Source organism: Tachyglossus aculeatus, chromosome 2 (assembly GCF_015852505.1).
Source record: "Tachyglossus aculeatus isolate mTacAcu1 chromosome 2, mTacAcu1.pri, whole genome shotgun sequence".
NCBI lineage: Eukaryota > Metazoa > Chordata > Mammalia > Monotremata > Tachyglossidae > Tachyglossus > Tachyglossus aculeatus.
In genome coordinates this window covers 133,445,294-133,456,786 of record NC_052067.1, presented here as the reverse complement: position 1 = coordinate 133,456,786, position 11,493 = coordinate 133,445,294, and the positions used below count along the sequence as shown (strand labels likewise).

At 61.0% G+C, this 11,493-nt stretch overlaps 1 protein-coding gene across 1 annotated transcript in view; it reads right to left on the bottom strand.

Annotated features, from left to right (window-relative positions):
- Positions 1–880: 880 nt before the first annotated feature.
- Positions 881–11,493, bottom strand: part of DCHS1 (dachsous cadherin-related 1) — a 67,968-nt gene continuing 57,355 nt past the window's right edge. Inside the window, 6 exon segments of the mRNA XM_038739846.1 lie at positions 881–1,788; positions 1,790–4,461; positions 5,305–5,443; positions 5,925–6,208; positions 9,373–9,503; positions 10,188–10,342. Coding sequence (XP_038595774.1) covers positions 1,720–1,788; positions 1,790–4,461; positions 5,305–5,443; positions 5,925–6,208; positions 9,373–9,503; positions 10,188–10,342 — 3,450 coding nt within the window. The 3' untranslated portion in view covers positions 881–1,719.

The following is an 11,493-nucleotide window of genomic DNA, read 5'->3' as shown; positions in this document are numbered from 1 at the left end:
TTAAGGCGTCTGGAGTGAGAATTGGCACTTGGTTCTGGACCCGGGGAGTTGAGAGGGATGGAGATGGAGGAAAAATGTGGCAGGGGGGTCCTAAGTGGGGGTGGGCACCGTTTGGGGGACAAGGGGTGTGACCTCAGGCGAGGGGCGAAGGGGGGTCGGCCCAGCACAATAAATAAGGTTCCAGGCCCGACCGGCCTCCTGGCCGCGGCCGTCCCCGCTGGACCACCCGTACGGAGACCCCGGCCCGGCCCGGGTCTCCGGCAGTCGGGTTGAAGGGACGGGTCCCCCCCTTTTTAGCCTCCCCTGATGGGGACGGGGCAGGGGGGACAGGAGGAGAGGGGCTGTTTGCCAAAAGCACCCACCCTGGCCTTGGCGGGGGAGAGATGCTCTTTGGTGCTGGAAGAATTGGGTGGGGGGCTCTCCAGAAGCCTGGGTCATCTTTGTCCTGTATGTGTGTGTGTCTGTGTGTTTGTTGGGGGGGAGATAATGACAAGGGGAGGTGGGGCAACCGGGGTTCCCGATGCCCCCAAAGGCCAAGGGGACTGGGAGGAGAGGTCAAGGAGAGGGAACGTGGGGTGGGGGCAGAAAAGTTAAGGAGAGGGCGGGAGGGAAAGTCTAGGGTCAGGGGGCAGAGGGGGCTGACTTGGAGATAGTAGTTCTGACCCTAGATGGGGGGCCGTCCACCCCCAACTTTTTCAACACACGGATAGTGTCTTCCCCCCAACCCTGCAAGCCGTCCGGCTCCGTCGCCCGGTCCCACGTAGCAGTCTAGGCCGGGGGTGGGAGGGGGAGATTGGGTCTCCGCGAGTCCTAACTTTTTGGGTTGCCCTTCTCCGGGATGCCCTGGGAGGGGGATTGGTGTGGTGGGGGGGTGGGGGGGGGGGTGGTCTCCCTTAGTGGGAGGAAAGCACTCTATGCCAAGGTCCAGGGCAGTGTGGCCAAAGTGGAGCGGGGAAGGGCATTTGGAAAGGACCGAGTGGGTGGCGGGGAAAGCCCAGCAGCCCCCCCCCAAGATCCATCATCTCTGGAAATGTCACGGGGAGGCCCCTCTCCCTCCCCCATTCCTTCTCAGGGTCCCACTCACCTTAACCCCGGAACCGGTTCTGGGGTCCCGGAGTCAGTCGGTCAGTTTCTGGGCAAGACATAGAGCTTCTTTGGTGAGGGGGGCGGGGTGGGGGGGGGAGGATTTAAGGGAGGGATTATTGCTGTAGAGAGAGAAGGAACCACCCTGTGCCCTGGGGGGCGAAGACAATGCCAAAGGGCCCAGAATGCTGGGGCTGAGGCCTACTGGCAGAGTGTGTATGAGGGGGCTGTCAGTACCTGGCTCTGTGCTGAGGACAGAAGCCCGGGAGATTGGTGGGGGGGAAAAGTATCGTGAGCTGACCCCAGGGTCCCTTTGGGTGCCCGAGAAGGGGTTGACCGTGCCCAGCCCGGGGAGGCTTTGCCCCCCGGCGGGGCTGCAGAGTCCTCTGCCCGATGGAAGGGCGTCCGGGGCATTGCTGGGTTGGAGGGGCCCGGGTCCGGCCTCCTGAGTGGGGTGGTGGGAGTCCAGTTGGGCACCCCACCCCCTGCCCTGGGCCGGGGGGTGCGTTACATGGGTGGTGGGTGGCGCGGCAGGGCAGGGGGGCGAGGGGGTGTGGAGAGTCTGTCCTGTTTTGGGGAAGCCCCGGGAGCTTCCCAGGTCGGCGGGGTCGGGGGGCTGGGGGTGATGGGGAGGTGCTAAATGCGCAGCTCCCCCTCCTCGGGGGTCTCGAGGCTGTGGTCGGTGCTGAGGGCGGAGGCGGGGGGGGCCTTGGGAGACCCCAAAAGGGGAGACCACGGGGGAGCGGGCGGCCAGCGGCGACAGGGACGGCGAGAAGCTGGGGGACATGGCGGCGGACGACAGGGAGCCCTCGTGGCTGATGGGCGACCGGCGGGGCCCGGGCCCGACGGCGGGCAGGGCGGCCGGCTTGGGGGGCACCGACTTGGCCCCGGGGTGGGCAACGGCCGTGATGAGCGGGGGCGGGTCGATGCGCGGCGGCGGGCAGGGCCTGGCCGCCTCGTCCTTGAGCCGGGCGATCTCGGTGAACACGTTGGCCAGCGGCTGGAACTGGGGGCACCAGCTCAGCAGATAGTCCCAGTTGTAGCTGCCTCGCAGCTCCTCGTCCCCGGCCACGATGGCCGTCAGCGCCCCGGCCACGCAGGGCTTCCCGTCGGCGGGAAAGCCGTAGTCCGCGGGGACCGGGCCGCAGCCCCCCAGGAAGGCCCCCGGGCCCGGCGCCCCCGGGCCCGGCGCCCCCGGCCCGTCCGGGCGGGGGCAGAGGGGCGCCCCGGGTCCGGCGGGGGGCGAGGGCAGAAGCAGCACCCCGGCCTTGGCCCCGGCCACGCGGCCCTTGAACCAGGGCTCGGCGGGCGGCTCGCAGGATGTGTCGGACAGCCCGTCGACGTCCTGCTGGATGCCCGAGTCCGGCCCGCGGGCGGCCAGCGACGACGACACGCTGGCCACCCGCGGAAACTCGTTGATCATGCGGATCTCGTCGTCCTCGGCCGCCTCGGCCGAGCCCCGGCCGCTCGAGTGGGAAGGGTCCAGGGAGCCCCCGCGCGGGTAGGGCCCGGCCGAGCCGCCGCCCGGGCCCCCGGTCGGTCCCCCCGCGGCCGGTCCTCCGCCACCGTAGCCCGGCAGGGTCTGGTGGTAGAGATGCTCCCCGGGCGCGGAGGGCGGCGTGGGCACCGGCGGGAGCAGGCCCAGCTTCTGCAGGGAGCCGCTGGGGGCCCGGCCCAGGGGGGCGTCCCCACCCGGGGTCGTCGGGGCCGTCGAGGGACCGGCCGTGCCCGGGGCGGCCTCCCTCCGGGCCTTGCGGCCTCGCCTCCGGGCCCGCACCAGGCCCAGGACCAGGGCGGCCAGCGCCAGCACCACCACCACGCCCAGCGAGGCGGCCACCGCCCCGACCAGCAGCAGGTTGAGGTCGGGCGCCAGGCCCAGGCCCGTGTGGGTCACGTCCACCGTGACGGGCACCGAGGCGCTGCGGGCGCCGGGCAGGGGGCCCCGGGCCACCACGTCCAGGTGCAGCTCGCGGGGGCCCTCGGGCCGGGCCCGGCCCCGGCCCCCGCCGCCCGGCGGGCGGCTGTCCACCTGCAGGGTCAGCGCCCCCGTGGTCCGGTTGACGCGGAAGTAGGGCGAGGGGGCGGCCAGCGCGTAGAGGACCAGGCCGTCGGCGCCCGCGTCCTCGTCCGTGGCCAGCACGTGGCCCAGGCTGTGGCCCCGGCGGGCCCCCTCGGGCACGGCGAAGTGGAAGGCCGGGGCCAGGAACACGGGGTCGTACTCGTCCTCGCCCGTCACCAGCACCGACACGGTGGCCGAGGCCGACAGGTTGCCCGCGTCCGTCGCCCCCACCAGCAGGCGGAAGCTGCGGACCCGCTCGTAGTCCAGGGGCCCGCGGGCCCGCAGCTCGCCCGAGGAGCTGTTGAGCGCGAACGGCTCCGGCCCCCCGGGCCCGGCGGGCCCCCCGAGCCCCCCGAGGCCCCCTCCCGCCGCCCCGGGCTCCGGGGGCAGCAGCAGCGTGTAGCGCAGCCGGCCGAAGGGCCCGGCGTCGCCGTCCAGGGCCCGCAGCGTGGCCACCAGGGTGCCGGCCGGCTGGTTCTCGGCCAGGCTGGCGGTGAGCACGGGCAGGGGGAAGGCCGGCCGGTGGTCGTTGACGTCCTGGACCTCCACGGTGACCGGCGCCAGGGCGAAGTGGGCGCCCGGGGGGTCGGCCGCCTGGACCACCAGGGTGTGCCGGGCCTGCGCCTCGCGGTCCAGCGGCCGGGCCAGCCGCAGGGCGCCGGTCACCTCGTCCAGCTGGAAGAGGCGGGCCGGGTCGCCCGAGCTGAGGCTGAAGCGCACCACGCCGTGGGGGCCGGCATCCGGGTCGGAGGCCGCCACCCGCAGCAGCTCGGCGCCCGCGGGGGTGTCCTCGGGCACGGCAGCCTGGTAGTGGGCGCGGGAGAAGACGGGCGGGTTGTCGTTGACGTCCAGCACGGTGACGCTCACGCCCACGGCCGCGCTGCGCTGCGGCCGGCCCCGGTCGGAGGCGGACACCGTCAGGTTGTACTGGGCTACCGCCTCGAAGTCCAGCGGCTCCAGGAGGACCAGGCAGCCCAGCGCCTGGGCCCCGCCGGACAGCCGGCGCTCCAGGCCGAAGGCCTGGCCCCGGTTGCCGCTGACGATGGTGTAGTCCAAAGCCGCGTTGGGCCGCGTGGGGTCGGCGTCCGTCGCCTCCAGCGACAGGAGGGTGGCTCCCGTGGGCAGGTCCTCGGCCACCGACACCTGGTAGTGGGGCTGGGCGAAGCGCGGGGCCTGGTCGTTCTCGTCCTGCAGCTGCACCAGCACCGTGGCCCGGGCCTTCCGCGCCGGAGACCCCTGGTCCCTCGCCTCCAGGACCACGTCCACCGTGCCCGTCCCGCCCGCCGCCGCCGTCGCCGGGCCCGTCGTGTACACGGTTCCTGCGGGAGGAAGGAGAGCGGAGTCGGGGGTGGGCCGAGGAGGATAGGCCAGCGCCCCGGGAAAGCCCGTCGTGGGCAGGGATGGCCTCTCTTCATCGCTGTTGCCAAGGGCTTAGTGCAGTGCTCTGCACATTCATTCAATCGTATTTATTGAGCGCTTACTCTGTGCGGAGCACTGGACTAAGCGCTTGGGAAGCACAAGTCGGCAACAGACAGAGACGGTCCCTACCCAATAACGGGCTCACAGTCTAGAAGGACAATGATGGCATTTCTGAAGCGCTTACTATGTGCAAAGCACTGTTCTAAGCGCTGGGGAGGTTACAAGGCGATCAGGTTGTCCCACGAGGGGCTCACGGTCTTCATCCCCATTTTACAGATGAGGTGACCGAGGCACAAAGAACTCAAGTGACTCGCCCAAGGTCACAGAGCAGACAAGTGGCGGAGCCGGGGTTTGAACCCCTGACCTCTGACTCCAAAGCCCGGGCTCTTTCCACTGAGCCACGCTGCTTCTCACCATAAGCACTCAATGAATATGATTTTGTGAATGAAAGGGTGGGTGGAAGGAGATGGAGAGCGAGAGAGGGGGCGGGAAGGGGGGTGGGGATTTGAACCCCTGACCTCTGACTCCAAAGCCCGGGCTCTTTCCACTGAGCCACGCTGCTTCTCACCGTAAGCGCTCAATGAATATGATTTTGTGAATGAAAGGGTGGGTGGAAGGAGATGGAGAGCGAGAGAGGGGGCGAGAAGGGGCGGGGGGGGTGGAATCTGGGCGCCGTCTGGAGTTGGAGCGGGAGGAGGAACGGATCTGCGGGGTGCAGGGGGGTGGGATTCCTGGGGCCTCACCGTTGCTGGGGTCCACGCTGAAGCCCTCAGGGGCAGATGCCAAGTGGTAAGTGATGAGGCCATTGTCCCCCGAGTCGTGGTCCGTGGCGGAGACGGTGAGGATGGCACTACCAGGCGGGGTGTGTTCTGGGAGGGCCACCTGCATTGGGGGTTGGGGGCGAGAGGGTGGGAGAATAATAATGATGGCACTTATTAAGCACTTACTATGTGCAAAACACTGTTCTAAGCGCTGGGGAGGTTGCAAGGTGATCAGGTTGTCCCACGGGGGGCTCCCAGTCTTCATCCCCGTTTTACAGATGAGGGAACTGAGGCCCAGAGAAGTGAAGTGACTTGTCCAAAGTCACACGGCTGACAGTTGGCAGAGACGGGATTTGAATTCATGACCTCTGACTCCAAAGCCCGGGCTCTTTCCACTGAGCCACGCTGCTTCTAAGCCAGTCTTCAGGGAACTCTTCTCCCCTATCGACATGGAGGGGGCTGAGCTTGCCACGCCCCAGGCTGGGACCAACTCCATGCCCTCGCCAGTTTGTCCACGTGTGAGGGTGGCGGAGGGTGAGACTTGTAGGGGTTGTGGGGCGAGGGGCGGGGGGCGCGGAGGGCCCCGAGCCGAGGCCGGGTACCTGGTAGAGGCCGTGGCTGAAGATGGGCATGTTGTCGTTCACGTCCTCCACCCACACGGTCAGGTTGGCGATGCCCTCGTGCTGCCCGTCACTGGCGAGCAGGTGCAGGTGATAGCAGTCGAGGTGCTCGTGGTCCAGGGCCCCGGTGAGGGAGATGCGGCCCCCGAAGAGGCCTACGGAGAAGGGTCCCGCTTCCCCGCTGGGGCTCAACGTGTAGGACAGTGTCGGCCCCGAGTCCACGTCGTTCCCGGTCACCCGGGCGATCTCCGCCCCCAACGGGGCATCTGAAATTCATTCATTAATTAATGACGGTGTTTGTTAAGCGCTTACTATGTGCCAAACACTGTTCTAAGCTCTGGGGAGGTTACAAGGTGATCAGTTTGTCCCCTGAGGGGCTCACAGTCTCAATCTGGGGAATTAGCGTGGCTCAGTGGAAAGAGCCCAGGCTTTGGAGTCAGAGGTCAGGGGTTCAAATCTCAGCTCCACCAGTTGTCAGCTGTGTGACTTTGGTCAAGTTACTTAACTTCTCTGTTCCTCAGTTACCTCATCTGTAAAGTGGGGATTAAGACTGTGAGCCCCCCCGTGGGACAACCTGATCAACTTGTAACCTCCCCAGCACTTAGAACAGTGTTTTGCACATAGTAAGTGCCTAATAAATGCCATTATTATTATTGTCCCCATTTTACAGAAGAGGGAACTGAGGCACAGAAAAGTGACTTGCCCAAAGTCACACAACTGACAATTGGCAGAGCCGTAATTTGAACCCATGACCTCTGACTCCAAAGCCCAGGCTCTTTCCACTGAGCCACGCCGACTGTGTTCAGAGTGCTGCACTAAGTGCTTGAGGGAGTACAATTCGGCAATAAAGAGCCCAATAGCAATAATAATGATGACATTTATTAAGTGCTTACTATGTGCCAAGTACTGTTCATTCATTCATTCATTCAATCGTATTATTTGAGGGTTTACTGTGTGCAGAGCACTGTACTAAGCACTTGGGAAGTACAAGTTGGCAACACATAGAGACTGTCCCTACCCAACAGTGGGTTCTAAGCGCTGGGGAGGTTACAAGGTGATCAGGTTGTCCCCTAAGGGGCTCACGGTCTCAACCCCCATTTTACAGATGAGAGAACTGAGGCACAGAGAAGTGAAGCGACTCACCCAAAGTCACACAACTGACAATTGGCAGAGCAGGGATTTGAACCCATGACCTCTGACTCCAAAGCCCGGGCTCTTTCCACTGAGCCAAGCTGCTTCTCTTGAAACAAGGGAGGGGACAAAGGGCTTGGGCGGGGACCTTGCTGAGAGGGCCAGAAGCCCGGGGCCGGGCAGAGAAGCTAGGGCGCTCCCCCGATGGCAGCCGGCCGGGCCAAAGCTCAGTTTGGAGCAGGCCCCACCAGCCCCGGGAAATGTCCCGGGCTGCAGCGGCCTTGGGGAGCTATCCTGCGCTGCTTCATCTCCAAAGGACCCGTTGCAACGCTGCCACGACCCCCTCAGAAGTGAATTTGGGGGGGACCCTCACCCCAGGTAGCTGCTGCAGCTGGGATGGGGGTAAAGCGCTTAACGGGGGATGAGATGGAGAAGTTTGGGTCGGGGGGAAGTAAAGGAGCTGGACGAGGAGGAGGGCGAGACGGCCTCTGGTCTCTAAATTAAAGATTAATCAGACGAGCGTTCCCCGGGATGTCTAAGAGGAGAGGGCTGACAAAGTCCAGAGCCAAAAATCTCCAGTGGCTGCCTGTCAACCTACGAATCAAGTAAGAACTCCTCACTCTTGGCTTCAAGGCTCTCCACCACCTGGCCCCCTCCTCCCTCGCCTCCCTTCTCTCCTTCTCCAGCCCAGCCCGCACCCTCCGCTCCTCTGCCTCTGCCTCCTCACTGGGCCTCATTCTCACCTGTCCCACCGTCGACCCCACGTCATCCCCCTGGCCTGGAATGCCCTCCCTCTGCCCATCCGCCAAGCTAGCTCTCTTCCTCCCTTCAAAGCCCTACTGAGAGCTCACCTCCTCCAGGAGGCCTTTCCACACTGAGCCCCCTTTTTTCCTCCCCTCCTCCCCATCCCCCCCGCCCTACCTCCTTCCCCTCCCCACAGCACTTGTATATATCTGTACAGATTTATCACTCTATTTATTTTACTTGTACATATTTACTATTCTATTTGTCTTGTTAATGATGTGCATATAGCTGTAATTCTATTTATTCCGACGGTTTTGACACCTGTCTACGTGTTTTGTTTTGTTGTCTGTCTCCCCCTTCTAAACTGTGAGCCCATTGTTGGGTAGAGACCGTCTCTGTATGTTGCCGACTTGTACTTCCCAAGCGCTTAGTACAGTGCTCTGCACACAGTAAGCGTTCAATAAATACGATTGAATGAGTGAATGAATATTCGAGGAGCCCGGAGAGAACCAGGCCTGAGCTGGAGTTCTAGGAGGAATCCCGACGGACAAAAGAGATTTGCGTGGATCCAAAGTCTCTCCCCATAGTGGCTGGCCGGTCCCATTCACTCACTTCCAGTTTGGCCACCATGGCCTCAAACTGAGGCCTGTTGGGAGTGGGGTCAGTCGGAAACAAGCCAAGTTTGCGCTGACCAGCCCTGGCTCCATGGAACCAACGGGTTTTCTCATACCCTGGCAGGGCTCCCGATTATGAGACGGGGACGGGTCTCAGGGGGATGGTCACGGGGATGAAGGGAACGGGAGTTCGGGGCTGGAAAATAGAAGCGTCACTGGGCCGACGGACGGGGCTCGGACCGATCCGCTGAGTGCAGTCTTTAATGCCGACTTGAAACACTGACCCTGACTCCTTACCCTGATCCCTATCCCGTAGCAGACAGGGACTGCATCTTATCGGCTTGCCATGTATCCACCCCAGCGCTTAATATAATTATCATTCATTCAATCATATTTATTGAGCGCTTCCTGTGTGCAAAGAACCGCGCTAAAAACGCTTAGCGCTCAAAAGAGATTCTTAAAATAAAATAAAATAAATAAATAAAAATAAAAGGATGATTAGATCTTAAAAATAAATAAAAATAAATGATGGCATTTCTTAAGCGCTTACTATGTGCAAAGCACTGTTCTAAGCACTGGGGTGGATACAAGGTGATCAGATTGTCCCACGTGGGGCTCACAGTCTTCATTCCCCCTTTTACAGATGAGGGAACTGAGGCCCAGAGAAGCGAAGTGACTTGCCCAAAGTCACACAGCTGACAATTGGTGGAGCTGCGATTTGAACCCATGACCTCCGACTCCCAAGCCCTTGCGCTTTCCATTGAGCCACACTGCTTCTCAGCTCCGACTCCAAGTCCTGAGATCCTGAGCTCCGACCCCAAGCCCTGGCCGCGCCTCTCACCCTGATTTTGACCCCGGCCCCCCGCCCTGACCCCTAAAGTTGAGTCAAACCATAATCCCGCCTGCCCCTCGTCACTCCCAGTGTGCCCCATGTCACTCACCCTCGGACACCCGAAGTTCCCAAGGCCGGGGGATAGTTGGCCGATTGTCGTTGACGTCCAGCACCATCACAGTCAAAGTGGCGGAGCCTACAAGCGGCGGAGAACCCCGGTCCGTGGCCATCACCACCAGGCTGTTGGGGAGACCGTGGTCCTTAGAACAGTGCTTGGTACATAGTAAGCGCTTAGCAAATATCGTCATCATTCATTCATTCAATCGTATTTATTGAGCGCGTACTGTGTGCAGAGCACTGGACTAAGTGCTTGGAAAGTACAAGTCAGCAACATATAGAGACGGTCCCTACCCAACAACAGGCTCACAGTCTAGAAGGGGGAGACAGACAACAAAACAAAACATGCGGACGGGTGTCAAGTTGTCAGAACAAATAGAATTAAAGCTAGATGCACATCACTAACAAAATAAATAGTAAATATGGACAAGTAAAATAAGTAGAGTAATAAATCTGTACAAACATATATACAGGTGCTGTGGGGAGGGGAAGGAGGTAGGGCGGGAGGGACTGTGAGCCCACTGTTGGGTAGGGACTGTCTCTATATGTTGCCAACTTGTACTTCCCAAGCGCTTAGTACAGTGCTCTGTACACAGTAAGCGCTCAATAAATACGGTTGATGATGATGATGATGATGGGTAGGAGAGGAAAAAGGGGGCTCAGTCTGATGATGATGATGATCACCATCAACATGGTCCACAGTCAGGGCGTTGTTTCTGTGGTGGTGAGGTCGCGGGGACGAGTCGGGGGACGCAGGGCTAGGGCAGAGGCAGGCGTCAGGACAGAGGGGCAGTGGGGAGTCCTCACCGGGTCTCTGCCCAGACCTCGCGGTCCAGGATGGCTGAGGTGGTGATGGCTCCGGTGCTGGGGTCCATCTGAAACAGCTCGCCCGTGGGCTGCGAGGGGGCCAGGCTGTAGGTCACTTGCCCCCCTGGGCCCTGGTCCACGTCTTCGGCTTCCACCTGTCAGGAGAGAGGACACTGAAGGGGACCCCAGAGGGGACCTCACCTCCCTTCTCTCCTTCTCCAGCCCAGCCCGCACCATCCGCTCCTCTGCCACTGCTAGCCTCCTCACTGGGCCTCATTCTCGCCCGTCCTGCCATCGACCCCCGGCCCACGTCCTCCCCCTGGCCTGGAATGGCCTCCCTCCACACATCCGCCAAACTAGCTCTCTTCCTCCCTTCAAAGCCCTACTGAGAGCTCACCTCCTCCAGGAGGCCTTCCCAGACTGAACCCCCTTTTTCCTCTCCTCCTCCCCATCCCCCCTGCCCTACCTCCTTCCCCTCCCCCCAGCACCTGTATATATGTTTGTACAGATCTGTTACTCTATTTTACTTGTACATATTTACTATTCTATTTATTTTGTTAATGATATGCATCTAGCTTTATTTCTATTTACTCTTTTGATTTAACACCTGTCCACACGTTTTGTTTTGTTGTTTGTCTCCCCCTTCTAGACTGTGAGCCCGTTGTTGTACTGCCAACTTGTACTTCCCAAGCGCTTAGTACAGTGCTCTGCACACAGTAAGCGCTCAATAAATACAATTGATTGATTGATTGATTGTCTCTATATGCTGCCAATTTGTACTTCCCAAGTGCTTAGTATAGTGCTCTGCAAACAGTAAGCGCTCAATAAATACGATTGAATTAATGAATGAATGAATGATAGGGACCCCCCACCCAGGCCTCTTGCCCGCCTCTGGCCTGTGCCCTCTCAGGACCTCCTGTCCCCTCTTCAGCTTCCTTTTTTTAAAAAATGGTATTTATTAAGTGCTTACTATGCGTCAAACACTGTTGTACTTCCCAAGCACTTAGTCCAGTGCTCTGCACACAGTAAGGGCTCAATAAATACGATTGAATAATAGTAATAAAAATGGCATTTATTAAGCACTTACTATGTGCAAAGCACTGTTCTAAGCACTGGGGAGGTTACAAGGTGATCAGGTTGTCCCACGGGGGGCTCACAGTCTTAATCCCCATTTTACAGATGAGGTAACTGAGGCACAGAGAAGTGAAGTGACCTGCCCAAAGTCACCCAGCTGACAGTTGGCGGAGCCAGGATTTGACCCCATGACCTCTGACTCCAAAGCCCAGGCTCTTTCCACTGAGCCACG